This window comes from Colletotrichum navitas (genome assembly GCF_030913465.1).
Source record: "Colletotrichum navitas strain CBS 125086 chromosome Unknown LY79scaffold_119, whole genome shotgun sequence".
In the NCBI taxonomy this organism is placed as follows: domain Eukaryota; kingdom Fungi; phylum Ascomycota; class Sordariomycetes; order Glomerellales; family Glomerellaceae; genus Colletotrichum; species Colletotrichum navitas.
Genome location: NW_026850665.1, coordinates 49,892 through 62,400, shown reverse-complemented (window position 1 = coordinate 62,400; position 12,509 = coordinate 49,892). Strand labels below are relative to the sequence as shown.

Sequence of the window (12,509 nt, the reverse complement as noted above, 5' to 3'; positions counted from 1 at the left end):
GAATCCAAACTTTGAAGAGGCAATCTCTCTTGGATCAGGATGCAGCTAAGCGTTTCGTGGATGAGCTGATGGAGAACTTCAACAAGATCATGGCTTAATTCAAGGACCAGAAGGCCAGTGGCAGCTAGCATGCAGCCAAGGTTGCAAGGTTGGAGAAGGATAAATTGGGGATAGAGGGCATGGGACTACAGTAGAAAGCCAATATAGAACAACTAACCTAAGAAATACAGAAGCTGAGGGCGAAGCAGCGGTATCAGGTGCTCCAGAGAAGGGTGATATAGAAGCGCGTCTTGTGGAAATACAGAAGGAGCAAAGGCGGAGGAACTTGTCTTTCTGGGAGAGGTTAGGTCCTTTAATCTAATTAGGCGACCTTCTGCTTAAAATATTTGCAAGCATGTAAGGCAGAGGGGTGTCTGTTTGCATTCTTCAACTCAATCGCTCCACTATTCATGCTTATAGGGATGTTTATGCAACTGTTGTTACCAGAAGTGTGTAGTCATGTAGCTAGAACCAGGCCCGTTGAAGGCGGACAGTCGCTTATTTGCGCTTCAGCCTGTTCACTCCTCTTATAAGTCATATTAATTGCCTTTAGATTTAGGGCTATAGACAAAGGCCTTGTTGAATTAGATAATAGATCTAATATTATGCCAGTTACATTAGGTCAGGATTGAGAATTTAATAAATCTTTGCAGTATCCTTATTTTCTTTTAGTATATTTACTTGTAATTTCTATGATTAGTATCTACTTTTTCTTTCTGTCTCCTAGTAATTATTATAACTTGATTTTCTATAAATACTACACTATTATATATGTTATTACGGGATAACACCTTCGTAGATAGCAGATAGGAACAGCCACTAGATGTATACCTATCTATAACGTGAACCTTCACGTGCCCGCGGGCATATATCCCAGTGCTGTTGTTGACTTGCGCGAGGAAGGTCAACCATGAAGAGACTTACCTATCTATACCTACGCTATCCTTGACTTCGCTTAGCTCCTTGTTATTGCTTGTCTTGCTTACTGCTTTACTGTTACGCTTCACCTTCGCACTGCGTCGCTTCGCGTTACGCTGGTAGGATACACCACGCATATCGCAGTCCAGCACGTCCTGTCAGATCCAGAACGGCTGCTAGGAGGACTATATCATACATATTATAAGGTAATTATAGTATAAAACGCTATAGTCTTACGAGCTACTTACTTGTAAACCTAAAGCGAAGCTATCCTATAATTGACTAGCTATATAATAGACGAAAAAGTCCATTAATACACCTGAATTCCTCACACTAAGAAACAACGACCTTCCTCAACGTTCTAATCGTTACCGGACCCACCAACCCATAGTCCACATAATTGGCGTACGGCTGAGTGTTTGATGGTGGGACGCCGATACTCCTCACAGTGCCGATGTTTGCCTTGACGGCGTTGACCAAGGTACTAGATGTCTCAATCTTGATTTGGTTCTTTCCCGACACTACCCAGCGGGAAATTTCAAGTTCTGGGTCGATAACATCCACAGGAGGGAGCAGCTCACCGTTGACCCAGGCTCGCAGAGAATTCAACACTGGTCCAAATCTGATTTTCGTGGCCGTTTCATTTCCGACCGAGACATCGTCCAGGTCAAAAGTGGAAGTGTAGATACCCACGCCGCTTACGTTCTGCAGACCAGGAATGTTCGTCCACGGGCGCAGCGAAGACAATTCGCCGGCGTCAATGGTGGTGATGCTTGTTCGAGAACTTGATTCGTTGGAAGCTGGGCCATACGATTCAACCGTGAGGTTCCATTTATCAAGTGTTAGATTTGATGAGGCTGCTGCGGACTCGGGAATTATCTTTCGATCGCCATTCGATAGGAGGACATCTGCGGTGCCACTATCGACAAGAGCTTCAATCTGGCCGTTGTCTTTGAGCTGAAACTCCTCAACGTTTTCCGAGTGCGAGACAACATGTAAGTTCTGCGTTTGGCTCTTCGAGAAAGCGAGGATCGCTGTTTGGTTGCTTTTGAGAGAGACCGTCGTAGCCAAAGTGCCTTCAAGATTCTCGTATACAAGTAGGGGATTCTGCTCGCCAGTCCATGCGTCAAGAACGTAAGGAACGCTATCGCTAGCTGCTTGAAACGCGAAATCGACGGAGGCGTCCGCGCCCCTGTTGTAGAGGTACACAAGTTCGACATCTCGCTCGGTATCGCTTCTCCAGAAGGTGTAAAATTTACCGGAAGCACTGTCGTTCAAGATTGAAGCCCGAGGTTTGACTTGGTTGGTTTGCAGAGCCTGTGTCAGAGCGCTGATGTTATTCAGGCGCTGCACACTTGGGTAGTCCGAGAGAAGAGTCTGCATGTTGGAAGACACATTTGCCTGGTCCTTGGTGCCAATGGTGATGTTGGGGACATTTCCGATGATGAAGATTGGAAGACCACCGGCTGCAAAGTCGAGGAGCTTGGCTGACAGGGCCGCAGTGATGTAGGTCTCGTTGTTAATAACGAGTGCGCGATATGCGGGACCGTCCGGCGCCAATGTTTTGTCCCTTACTACTGCGTCCTCTGAGACCAGGTTCATAGGGCCCAAATACTCGTATGAATAGCCTGGATTTGTTAGTTAAGCAGACGATTGAGGATTGATGATGCTTACCAGCTGCCCGCTGATCATCCCCACGCGATGTTTCCACTGCATCAAGCTCATGCTGTGCAAAAGTGTAGAATGCCAAGTCGACTCGCGGAACTCCAGTCTGCAATACGAGGGAGTTTCTTGCAGCATAAGCAAGACTGTCGTTCATGTGCCGCCATGCCGGCTGCCGTTCGTTCCAGCATTCAGTGTATGCGTAGACGAATGGGTCATAGCCCGGCCATGTTGTGTTGATGTATTCTCCGCTGTAAGGGTAACCGTGAATGACCATCATGTTGACGCCTGCTGCAAAAGAATCCTTGAAAAGGGCAACGAGTGAAGGGATGGTTTGTGTGTATGATCCCGACGCCACAGCCCCGACTTCTGTAGAGATCACGTTGCGCCCGCTCAGATGAGCGGCTCCTACGAAATGAAGCGCACTGTCGATTGTTGGGAAACCGAGAGACTCAAGCTCTGGCACAGCGACCTCAGGAACATGTCTCGGCTATTCGTACTGTCAGTGGGGTCTAGCTGGGGAGGTTGAAAGAGATCAAAGTCCGTACCACGTCCAGAGGAAGGTTGTAGGCCGGCTGAGCTGAATGACTCAAGCCAAGCGAAGTTGCCCATTTCTGAAAATGAGTCAAATACTCCGTGTAACCTTCATCAAGGGTTAATCGATAGTCCTGCAGGTACTTCTCACCGCCGGCCGCTCCCGAATCTAGAACGTAGGTAGTGTTGTAGGGTTGCCACAATGCGTTCCACTGGTTGGCGACGTTGAAGTATATTGGAAGATACTTATTAGGGCTGTATCCTCGATTGGCCTCGAACCGCTTGACGAAATCTTTAGTCCAATAAAGTGCGGACTGAAACTCGTTACTGTCTTCCCAGGCTATCCAGTAGTTAGTATCTCTGTTAAGGGCAAAGCTGGTACATGATTGGGGGGGAAGGTGGTGACAAAATCTCCAGCAGAACGGCTGCGGACACTCACAGTATTCTCCAGTGGCCCTCAACAGGTCCTTGGTAGATGGATCATCCAACAAATGTTGATCCAAGAAGTCGGTTGTCTTTTGAGCGCCACTAGCACTGAAGTGGTCGACAACCCAGGAACCGTTGGCAATTACGGTCTCAGCGTTGGGGTTCGTGGTGACAGATCTCTGGTTGGAGTGTCGTTGGTAGAATGCAAACAGTGTGTAACTCGAGTACTGGCTCGGAGCGGTCCATTCCAATGAATTATTGACGACTGAAGCTGTTAAATCGGAAAGAGTGGACTCATCAATGACGGCTTGGAGGGTGTTTCCTGGAAAGTGGTTAGCAAACCTATGGCGATGCCACGTTGAACCCCAAGACACTCTTTGAGGAACGATTCATGTAGCCTTACTTGACCTGATACCGGCAGCGACAACCGCAATTAGCTCGTTAGCTCCCCAGCTTCCAGGTGGATTCATGAAACCGGGCAAGTAGTTATAGTTAAGCTGGGGTCCCGGCAAGGAACCTCGAAAAACATCACCCCCGTTAATGGAGACTGTTCCATATGTCAACTCCACAGCCAGACCGTCCGATCCTGGCTCCGCTGGAACGCCTTGTCCCTGACTAGCCCCCACAGCAAAGTCAAACCGGAGTTTGGCTTCGTTAGAAGCACTCAAGGCCGATATGAACAGCTTCTTGAAGGCGTCTGTGCCAAAGCCATAGGTATGCCAGTCGGTGGGAATGGATTCCGGCGCGATGGTACCGTACCCATAAAATGGAAGGAACTCTAAGCCTCCAGCACCTACAGCGCTGATAGCCTCAACATCATGCACTACGGATTCCGCCGGGACACTGGCATCTGGCAGCCTATGAGCAAAGTGTTAGCTGTGGTCATCATACATGCACTCGGGGCAAACTTGCCAGTATCGAAACTTGGGTCGGTAATCATTGGCTGGGTCCTTGAAACCAGGCAGAACAGGTTCGTCTTCCGCCGTGCAACCGGACAGCAAAATGAGCCATGGTAGAAGGTGGAAGGGGAATCCTATCAGCCGCATTGTGTCGAGTAGTTGTCAGGGATACTGGGCTGGGAAATCGGACGTTTTCGTACCGTAAGTGTTGGATTGATATTGTTATTTATATTATATCCAGCCACTATGTAGCAAGATACTATAGAGGATGTTCCTCTTATTGAAAATATAGTATAAAGCAATAACGTGGGGTACATTAGCGTTGCTATCTAGAGCCAAGGCAAATGCGGGGGAAAGTACCCCGCAAATGCTCCACAACAACTCACACCTTACATCGGTGAATAACGTATTACTACGTAAACAGTCTAGCTGAATCTCTGCTAATTCGCCGAATTATCCTTGGCATTGAATGGCCCCAGGGGTTAAATGCACGTGGCCGCTCGGGTCTCGTGGTATTATTTACCGAAATCCACACAAATGCTCAATTTCCCCGCAAACTCTACCTATTTCGGCTAAGTCAACTAAAAGGTCTACGTAGTACACTAGCCGCTCCTGTATTCGCTACAGTACGTATACTGTGCTGTGTTATTGCTGTTTAATTACTGTGTATTATTTGTAACTATGTAGCTAGATCACTACTACTATAGGGCTTCATCTATGTGTTCCTAGATTTCGCTGCATCAGGTAGCGAGATCCTGTTGAAGTGTGGGTCATGTGGCTGTAACTAGTGTTCACTATTTAGTCTACTTGGCTGAAATAGGTAAAGCCTACACTACATATATACACTACCACTACTTCTAGGGTAGAATTGACACAGCCCTCCTGGCAGCTGTTCTGGATCTGACAGGACTTGCTGGGCTGCGATACACTCGGGGTATTGCACTAGCGTAACGCGAAGTGACGTAGTGCGGAGGTAAAGCAATAAGCAAGGCAAGGAATAGCAAGGAAACTAAACAATGTCACAGAAACAAGATAGATATATGATAAGTAATTGTATTCATAGTTGACCTTCCCTAAGGGAAGGTTACTAATGTAATAGACTGTATACCTAGTTGGTATATAATTATCCCTGTGCTTATATTAAAGTGTTTCTAGCTTTATAACATCTACCATCATATCCATACCCACGTCCTGCACAAGAAATCGCCCATGATTCAAAGACCTTTACGAGAACAGTTAACTATGTTTTTTAATCAATCTGTAGAGTGCCCTGTAGTGTCAAGTCTCTACTGCTAGCTCCAACACTGATACCGAAAGTGCCGGTAGGCATAACCCATTTTTTACTATTGGTGTCCCAGAAGCTTAGATCACGTCTCGTAAGCAGGAAGGTGGCGGTGCCAGTTTGGCCAGGAGCCAAAGGCAACTTGTCGAAGCCACGGAGCTGACGAATCGGGGTAGTCGGGGCAGACGAGGGCAAAGTGATGTACAGCTGCGCGACCTCGGCACCTCGGACTTCACCAATGTTGGTCACATTCGCAGTCACCGTGGCCACGATATTCCAAAGGTCTGATGGACCACCGGTGACGATGGGGCCCGTGGTTGGTCCGGATCTAGAATCAGGCGTGAGGGCTGTGCCAAGATCGGTGAAGTTGAATTTCGTGTACGAGAGACCGAAGCCGAATTCGTACCGCGGCTCGATATTCTCCTTATCGAAGTGGCGGTAGTCGATATAGAGACCCTCGGCGAAGTCGTCCGTACCCGAGATAGAAATAGAAGTACCGTAGTCGGCGGCCTGCCTAGCGATGCTGTATACTAGCTTCCCAGAGGGTGAAACATCGCCCCAGAGCACGTCGACAAGCGCATTCCCGCTTTCCGATGAGGGTAGGCCTGCCCAAACGATAGCCTTGACTGAAGGGTTAGACAAGATCGACTCCAGGACCAGGGGTCCCACGGTGTGTACGACTACGACGACGTTCTCATTAACCTCGGAAACGGCCTTGACCAGGGCGTTTCCGTTGTGCGACGGGTCGAAGTCGATCCTGTCGCTAATGATGCCTTCCACCCCAGTGGGCAGGTACTGCTCGCCAGAAACGGCAGTGATGTGGACAAGAGCGAAATCGGCACCCTTGGCTGCAGCAGCACCCTCTGTAATATTGTCAGAGTTGCTCTGAGAGATCGTGATACCATCAGTCGTGGCACGGGCGGATATGGCGTCGAAGGGAGCGACAAAGTACGGGTAGTTATCGCTACCGGAACCCCATCCCATGCCAATAGCACCGTCATTGCAGAACTTGTTATCGCAATCGGGACCGTTGTTAGCGTGCCTGCCCTTGAAAGCGCCTGTGCCAATAACAGCAATACGGGACGGCTTCTTCAGGGGCAGAGGTAGCGTATCGTTCTCGTTCTTCAGGAGTACAATGCCGTCTCTGGCCACTGCGCGGACGTTGGTCTTGTGGTCCGCCTGAACATCCCTGTTGAGGTCAAGGGCAGGATAGCCTCGATCTTGGCTGAGAGCGTACCACGGAGTCAGGATGCGTTGAACCATATCGTCAATCCGTTCCTGAGACACGTCGTTACGTTCAACGGCCGCTTTGAGTTGCGGGCCCCAGTAAATGATTCCGCCATAGTAGTCGCTCCCAGGCATGACTGCGTCGAGCCCATTGTTGGCGCCCTGTACTGTAGAAGTTACGGCGTTCCAATCCGACATGACGTATCCGTGCTTGAAACCGAGCTGGTCCTTTAGAAGCTCGTTCATGACGTAGTCGTTCTCGCAGCTATATACGCCGTTGACCTTGTTGTAACTGCACATGAACGAGGACACATTGGCCTTCACGGCGTCCATGAACGGCCAGGCGTACAGTTCGTGGACAGTACGGTCATCCGGGTTGCTCGAAATGTAAGTTCGGTCGAATTCCTGCTCGTTCAGAATCCAATGCTTGGCGCACGCCTGGGCACCAGCGGATTGCATCCCTGCGACTGTCTGGTACATCGCGACACCGCTCAAGTACGGGTCTGGGCTGAACCCTTCCCAGTTACGTCCCCCCAGTGCGTGCTTGCCGAGCGGACCGGCTGAGGGACCGAGGAGAACGTTGACGCCGAGGGCCTTGGTCTAGGAAGATTACGACGGTGTTAGTGAGACAAGCAATTTGAAGGTGCACACGCTGGCGTATGACGTACCTCTTCACCCAGGAACTGCCCACGCTGCCGGATAAGGTCCACATCCCACGTAGAGGCAGCCTGAATACCAGGCGTGAATGCTGTCGCCGACTTGGTACCTTTGACACCGAGGGGTCCGTCCTGTAGACAAAGAGAAGGAAAACCAATGGTGTCGGCACCGTGGTTGTTGCCGGTGCAGACACCCCTTCCATAGCCGACGCCACTCACGATGCCGACCTTCTCGTCCAGTGATAGCTTTGCGGCAGCAGCCGCGGCTGTCTCGTAGGCATCTTCCCAGGAGCTACCTTGGGCCGAAGCACCTATAGGAGCCAGGGCTGTAAGCACAGCCACGCAGCCTAACTCAACTTTCATTGTCGTGTATTACAGTAAGAGGAGAATCAAAAGACAGACAATACACTTGCGGTTTAGACGTACAGGTGCTAGGAGAGTAAGAAGACCACAGAGGGATTAAGGAAAGATGTGGCCATCACTCGCCATCGATCGCCCTTTAAATATATAGCCGCCTCTTCCGGAATATGAGTCCTTTCAGTATCGTCACATCAGACGGGCTCTGCATCGGAAATTGAGAACTTCCCTCACGAGGTTAGCTGCCTGTACGCAGTCTCTCCGCAATGGATGAGCGAGCACATGACGGATGGACCCATGTGGGTGTCACGCTGTGCAGAAGACAGGGTAGCTGTGAATGCGGGGGAATACGGTTGTGTCTCGGCAAACTCGTATCCCCGCCGTTGGGCCATGTTGTTGGGCAAGCGGATTGAATTGACCCGAACGTTTTTCTACCACATCAGTACTAGCCACCAGGTGATGGTTACTAATGCTGAGTTAACTGGGGGCTGGGATGAACGCACAATTGATAATGCTATCCAGATGGTCGAAAAATGTGCGTCTCAATACGTTGCAGACGCGGATTTTAGCGTGAGCCACTCTACATTCAACTACCGTACACACTCGCGAGATCCGGACAAGGCTAAGAGACCCGCTAGCCAAAGAAAGCTAGCAGATATCCTATAACGGCTAGTAGACATCACCTACGCTAGTCCTACCATAGAAGGCGGTCACCCTTTCCATCCTCTGTGCCCACCAGCCAGCCCACTGTTAGTAAAAACACAGCTGTTACGTAAGAAAATTGATATATACAGATCCCTGTTTCTGCCAGCACACTATACTTACAGCGGCCACGATACTCCTTGCCGTTAGCAGGCTCCTTTAAGATCTCGCGAGTGATTACGGTATTGCCCCTGTAGCGCGGCGCACCCACGTCGCATAGCAGCTGAATGGCTTCAACACCTCTCCGAACAACAATAGGAGTATCGCTTTTAGTTCATACCCTTAAAGATCAGCCTCTGCTGGGTCGATTAATTCGTCAAGTGTGCGGATAACTAAAAGGATATCAATACAAAGACTTGGAGGTTGATATCTCGCGAGAGGCTTCAAGCGTGAACTGCGTGACGGACTGTTTTCCTGCAGTACCAGGGAGCAGATGTACCGACGGGCGCTTGATGGGCGTGAAAAGGCACTGGGCCAGGACCAGCCGGACACTCAGTAGCATCTACCTACTGCCTCGCTTGCCTCCATCAGGGACAAAATCAATTCGAGGAAGCCGACGAGCTCTATCGCACCGCCTTAACGGGTATACGAAGGTGCCAGGGGCAAATCATCCTACTCCATTAGCTTGCGAAGGTCATCACATGTCATTGTGGAAAGAGATGGCTGTAAAGAGACACATAGGTATTAGCTGTGAAGAAGTGGCTGTGAATAGGCGACCAAAAACCCGGGCACATGTGCGGACTGTCGCATTTAGCACTAGCCTACCGGCATACATTCCTCACCAGGTGCCACAATTTCACAGGGTTTCTCCAATCGTAGATCGAGGTCGGCATTTCGGCGACGCACGTGTCAGGCAAAAAGCTGTTTCTGCAGGGGAAAAGTCATGCAAGCAGCTTGCTTCTGTCACTGGCAGTCGGCTCCTGCTGCGCCCTGTGATTGCCAAGACGCTAAAATTGCTAGCGCTGGCTCATTCGTATCCATATTCTCCTGTCTTCGTTCCTCGTTTATCTAAACCTTTCTTTCGTTCCTGAACAGGATCGCTAAGAGAAATACAAGTGTACACTACTACCCCACTCAGGCCAAAGTTTAACCCCATTGTCAAGTACCTGCAGGTCAACCCATAACAACTTAGCTAGCTAATCAGAGGCTACAAATTCACTCAAATTATCTACCGGTACCTGCCTATTAGCAGTGCCTTCTTTACTCCTTTCCTTTTTGTAACAACCTAACCCCCTGATATTGACATGCCCTCCATAGACCCCATCGGCTCCATCGACTGAACGTCGTGCCTTGGCTCTGCTCGCTGCTCCCCTTGCCTCTCAGTTTAATCCTTCTTTTTTAATGAGAGTGAATCCGCGTGTTCGTACCGGCACTTCTCTCACGAATCGGCTTGCCACAAGCGGCTCGAACAAGCCCCCACGCCAACACTTTAACGCCGTCGTCACCCGAGACCCGGTCTTATGCGCTGAGACTTTGCGTCCGAAACCTTGAATTAGCAACGGTCCTCCGTCCCAGCGGGCCTCTTCCCAATGGTCACCCGTCGCTCCCATACCAAGTCGCGCAACGGCTGCAGAGACTGCAAGCGGCGGAAAGTCAAGGCAAGTCCTCCGCTTCTGCGCTCACCGGCCATGTGACTGGCACTGACTAGCCACCCTGTCAGTGCGACGAGGCCTATCCGTCCTGCTTCAATTGCACCAGACATGGCATTCCGTGCAGTCTATCAACCTCGGGGGCCTCTCCGTCCCGCACCACTCACCATTCGCCATCTTTCACGCAGTCGACCAGCAGTTCAAGCCCGGAAACGCCGTACCAGTTTCTCGACGTGGTAATCAGCCATGCCGAACCCACACCGCAGCAGCCGACCATCAAGCTCTGGGGCCACGGCTTAGAGCTGATGCATCACTACACCCTGCATACCGCCAACACCATCTCGTTGCGCCACAAAACACAGCACGTCTGGCGCGTCATCGTGCCTGAGATAGGCTACGACTGCCCCTTCGTTGCCCATGGCATCCTCGCCATGGCCGCTCTGCACAAGGCCTACCTCCTACCCCCGGAACGGGACCGGTACCTCGACCTGGCGACGAGCCACCTGGACGCCGGCCTCGAGGGTTTCCGCGCCCTGCTGCACACCATCGACGAGACCAACTGGCAGCCCTTCTTTTGCTTCGCCACCCTCGTCACCTTCTACGTCGCCTGCGTCCCGGCGCACGACGGCGGCGGCGGCAGGCACGTCCCCGACATCACGGCCCTCTTTGTCTTCGTCCGGGGCGTGAGGACCATTCTCGAGCCCTACCAGGAGAGACTGGGAAGGACGAAGCTGGCGCCTCTGGTCGAAGGCCCCTGGACAGTCGAGCCCGGCGATCCTGAGTACGAGTAAGTTCCTCAGCCGCGTTCATGTGTGAGGGCGTGTATTAGCGGAGAACCTTCGGGGACGCTGACCGCCCTATCCTGCCCAGGAACCCGGCCCTACACCACTCCCCCCTGCCGAGAGACATCTTCGAGGCCCTGAGCCGCCTCGCCGCCTTCTTCGAGGATCACCTCGAGGGCGACGCGCGCGACGACTACGCCGTCGCCGTAACGGAGCTGCGCAAGGTCGCCTGCCTCGTCGCCCACGCCGGCGCCAGCCCCGAGATCAGCATGGTCGTCTTCTGGCTGTACAGGGTCTCGGACGGCGTCATGGCCGACGTCCAGACGGCCGCCCCACACGCCATGGTCCTCGTCTCCCACTTCGCCGTCCTCCTGTGTGCCGTCGAGCGCATCTACTGGTTCTTCCAGGGGTGGTCGCGGCACCTCCTCGATGCGGCCGAAATGCGGCTGGCTGGACTTCCGGTCTTCGCGGCGGCACTAGAGTGGCCGAAGAAGCAGATCCTCGAGCTTTACGCGCACTAGTGGGCGCTTGCCTCTGAAAATGCTGTAGGATACTGGGCCAAACATGCCCCCGGAGGTTATCTCTCGCCTGGACGAACCGCTCTGACCCGCTGTCTGAGCTGACAGGACTTACATCGCGCGATCCCCGGATTCTCCTCCCGTCATGTTTATCGCCCGCCGACGGTGACTGGAGCGCCTCGGCTTCTGGGTAGCTAGCGATCGCATCCTCTCCCCAGCCTGTCCTGTCCTATGACCAGAGACCACTACCCATAGCATTGTTGGATCGGCTGGAGATAGAACAGGCGTCGTTCAGGGAAGTGTCGGGGCTAAATCATTAGATCCAGGAGGGGTTGGTCAAGAAATAGCCAACACAGACGCTACTGATCTTAACAAGTAGAGGCCCCCTACAGCCCTATTCTATGTTTAATCTACAGAGTCTAACCCCTGTTTTATCTCCTGTTTTCCCTACCTTCACCATATCCTCACTACATTAACGATTCGTGTATAGGCAAGGCAAAACCACAAGTTTTACGTTACACAAGGACTGTATCCCTTTAGTGACAAACAGACCCTACTAGCCCCCGTGAGAGGTAGAGGCAAATCAGGCCACAGCAATTAACGCTAATAGCTAATAGTTTCAAGGTACTTCTATTCATATAGTATTTTGCCCATACTATAGGTACCAATTATCTCTCCCTTTATATAACAGTATATTACAATCCAAGCAGCCCTACTAGGTCATTGATTACTGTATAATATAAGGAAATTTAAGAGTAATATAAATAAATCTAGTATATTAAAATTACTTAGTAAGGCTAAAAGCTATATTACTAAATAAAGTGCTTAGACAATATTAGTATTTGATTAAATCAAGTAGTAGTCATTATAACAGCATTGTATTTAGGTAATCATAATATAGTGGTAATCAGAAAGTAG

At 50.9% G+C, this 12,509-nt stretch overlaps 3 protein-coding genes across 3 annotated transcripts; 1 reads left to right on the top strand and 2 right to left on the bottom strand.

Annotated features, from left to right (window-relative positions):
* Positions 1–1,283: 1,283 nt before the first annotated feature.
* LY79DRAFT_618313 (uncharacterized protein) lies at positions 1,284–4,746 on the bottom strand. The gene is made up of 6 exons (XM_060562021.1): positions 4,492–4,746; positions 3,988–4,437; positions 3,593–3,921; positions 3,168–3,493; positions 2,632–3,109; positions 1,284–2,585 (listed from the first exon to the last, which is right to left on the bottom strand). Exons 1-6 carry the CDS (start codon positions 4,623–4,625, stop codon positions 1,291–1,293), a joined length of 3,012 nt encoding a protein of 1,003 aa, XP_060408105.1. The 5' UTR covers positions 4,626–4,746; the 3' UTR covers positions 1,284–1,290.
* Positions 4,747–5,727: 981 nt separating this feature from the next.
* On the bottom strand, positions 5,728–8,006 carry LY79DRAFT_527829 (glycoside hydrolase family 3 protein; the record flags this gene model as incomplete). Its single annotated transcript, XM_060555967.1, has 2 exons — positions 5,728–7,587; positions 7,656–8,006. The coding sequence occupies 2 exons, from the start codon at positions 8,004–8,006 to the stop codon at positions 5,728–5,730; spliced, it is 2,211 nt and encodes a 736-aa protein (XP_060408104.1).
* A 1,807-nt stretch (positions 8,007–9,813) lies between these two features.
* LY79DRAFT_653710 (uncharacterized protein) lies at positions 9,814–11,594 on the top strand (the record flags this gene model as incomplete). The annotated part of the gene is made up of 3 exons (XM_060562612.1): positions 9,814–10,300; positions 10,363–11,078; positions 11,162–11,594. Exons 1-3 carry the CDS (start codon positions 10,232–10,234, stop codon positions 11,592–11,594), a joined length of 1,218 nt encoding a protein of 405 aa, XP_060408103.1. The 5' UTR covers positions 9,814–10,231.
* Positions 11,595–12,509: the final 915 nt, after the last annotated feature.

Excerpts from the sequence above, each read along its gene's own strand:
- LY79DRAFT_618313 (XM_060562021.1), bottom strand. The coding sequence starts at position 4,625 with ATGCGGCTGATAGGATTCCCCTTCCACCTTCTACCATGGCTCATTTTG. Across the intron at positions 3,922-3,987 it reads GTTGTCGCTGCCGGTATCAG|GTTTGCTAACCACTTTCCAG; the intron begins GTCAAGTAAGGC and ends GCATCGCCATAG. Across the intron at positions 3,110-3,167 it reads ACAACCTTCCTCTGGACGTG|CCGAGACATGTTCCTGAGGT; the intron begins GTACGGACTTTG and ends CAGTACGAATAG.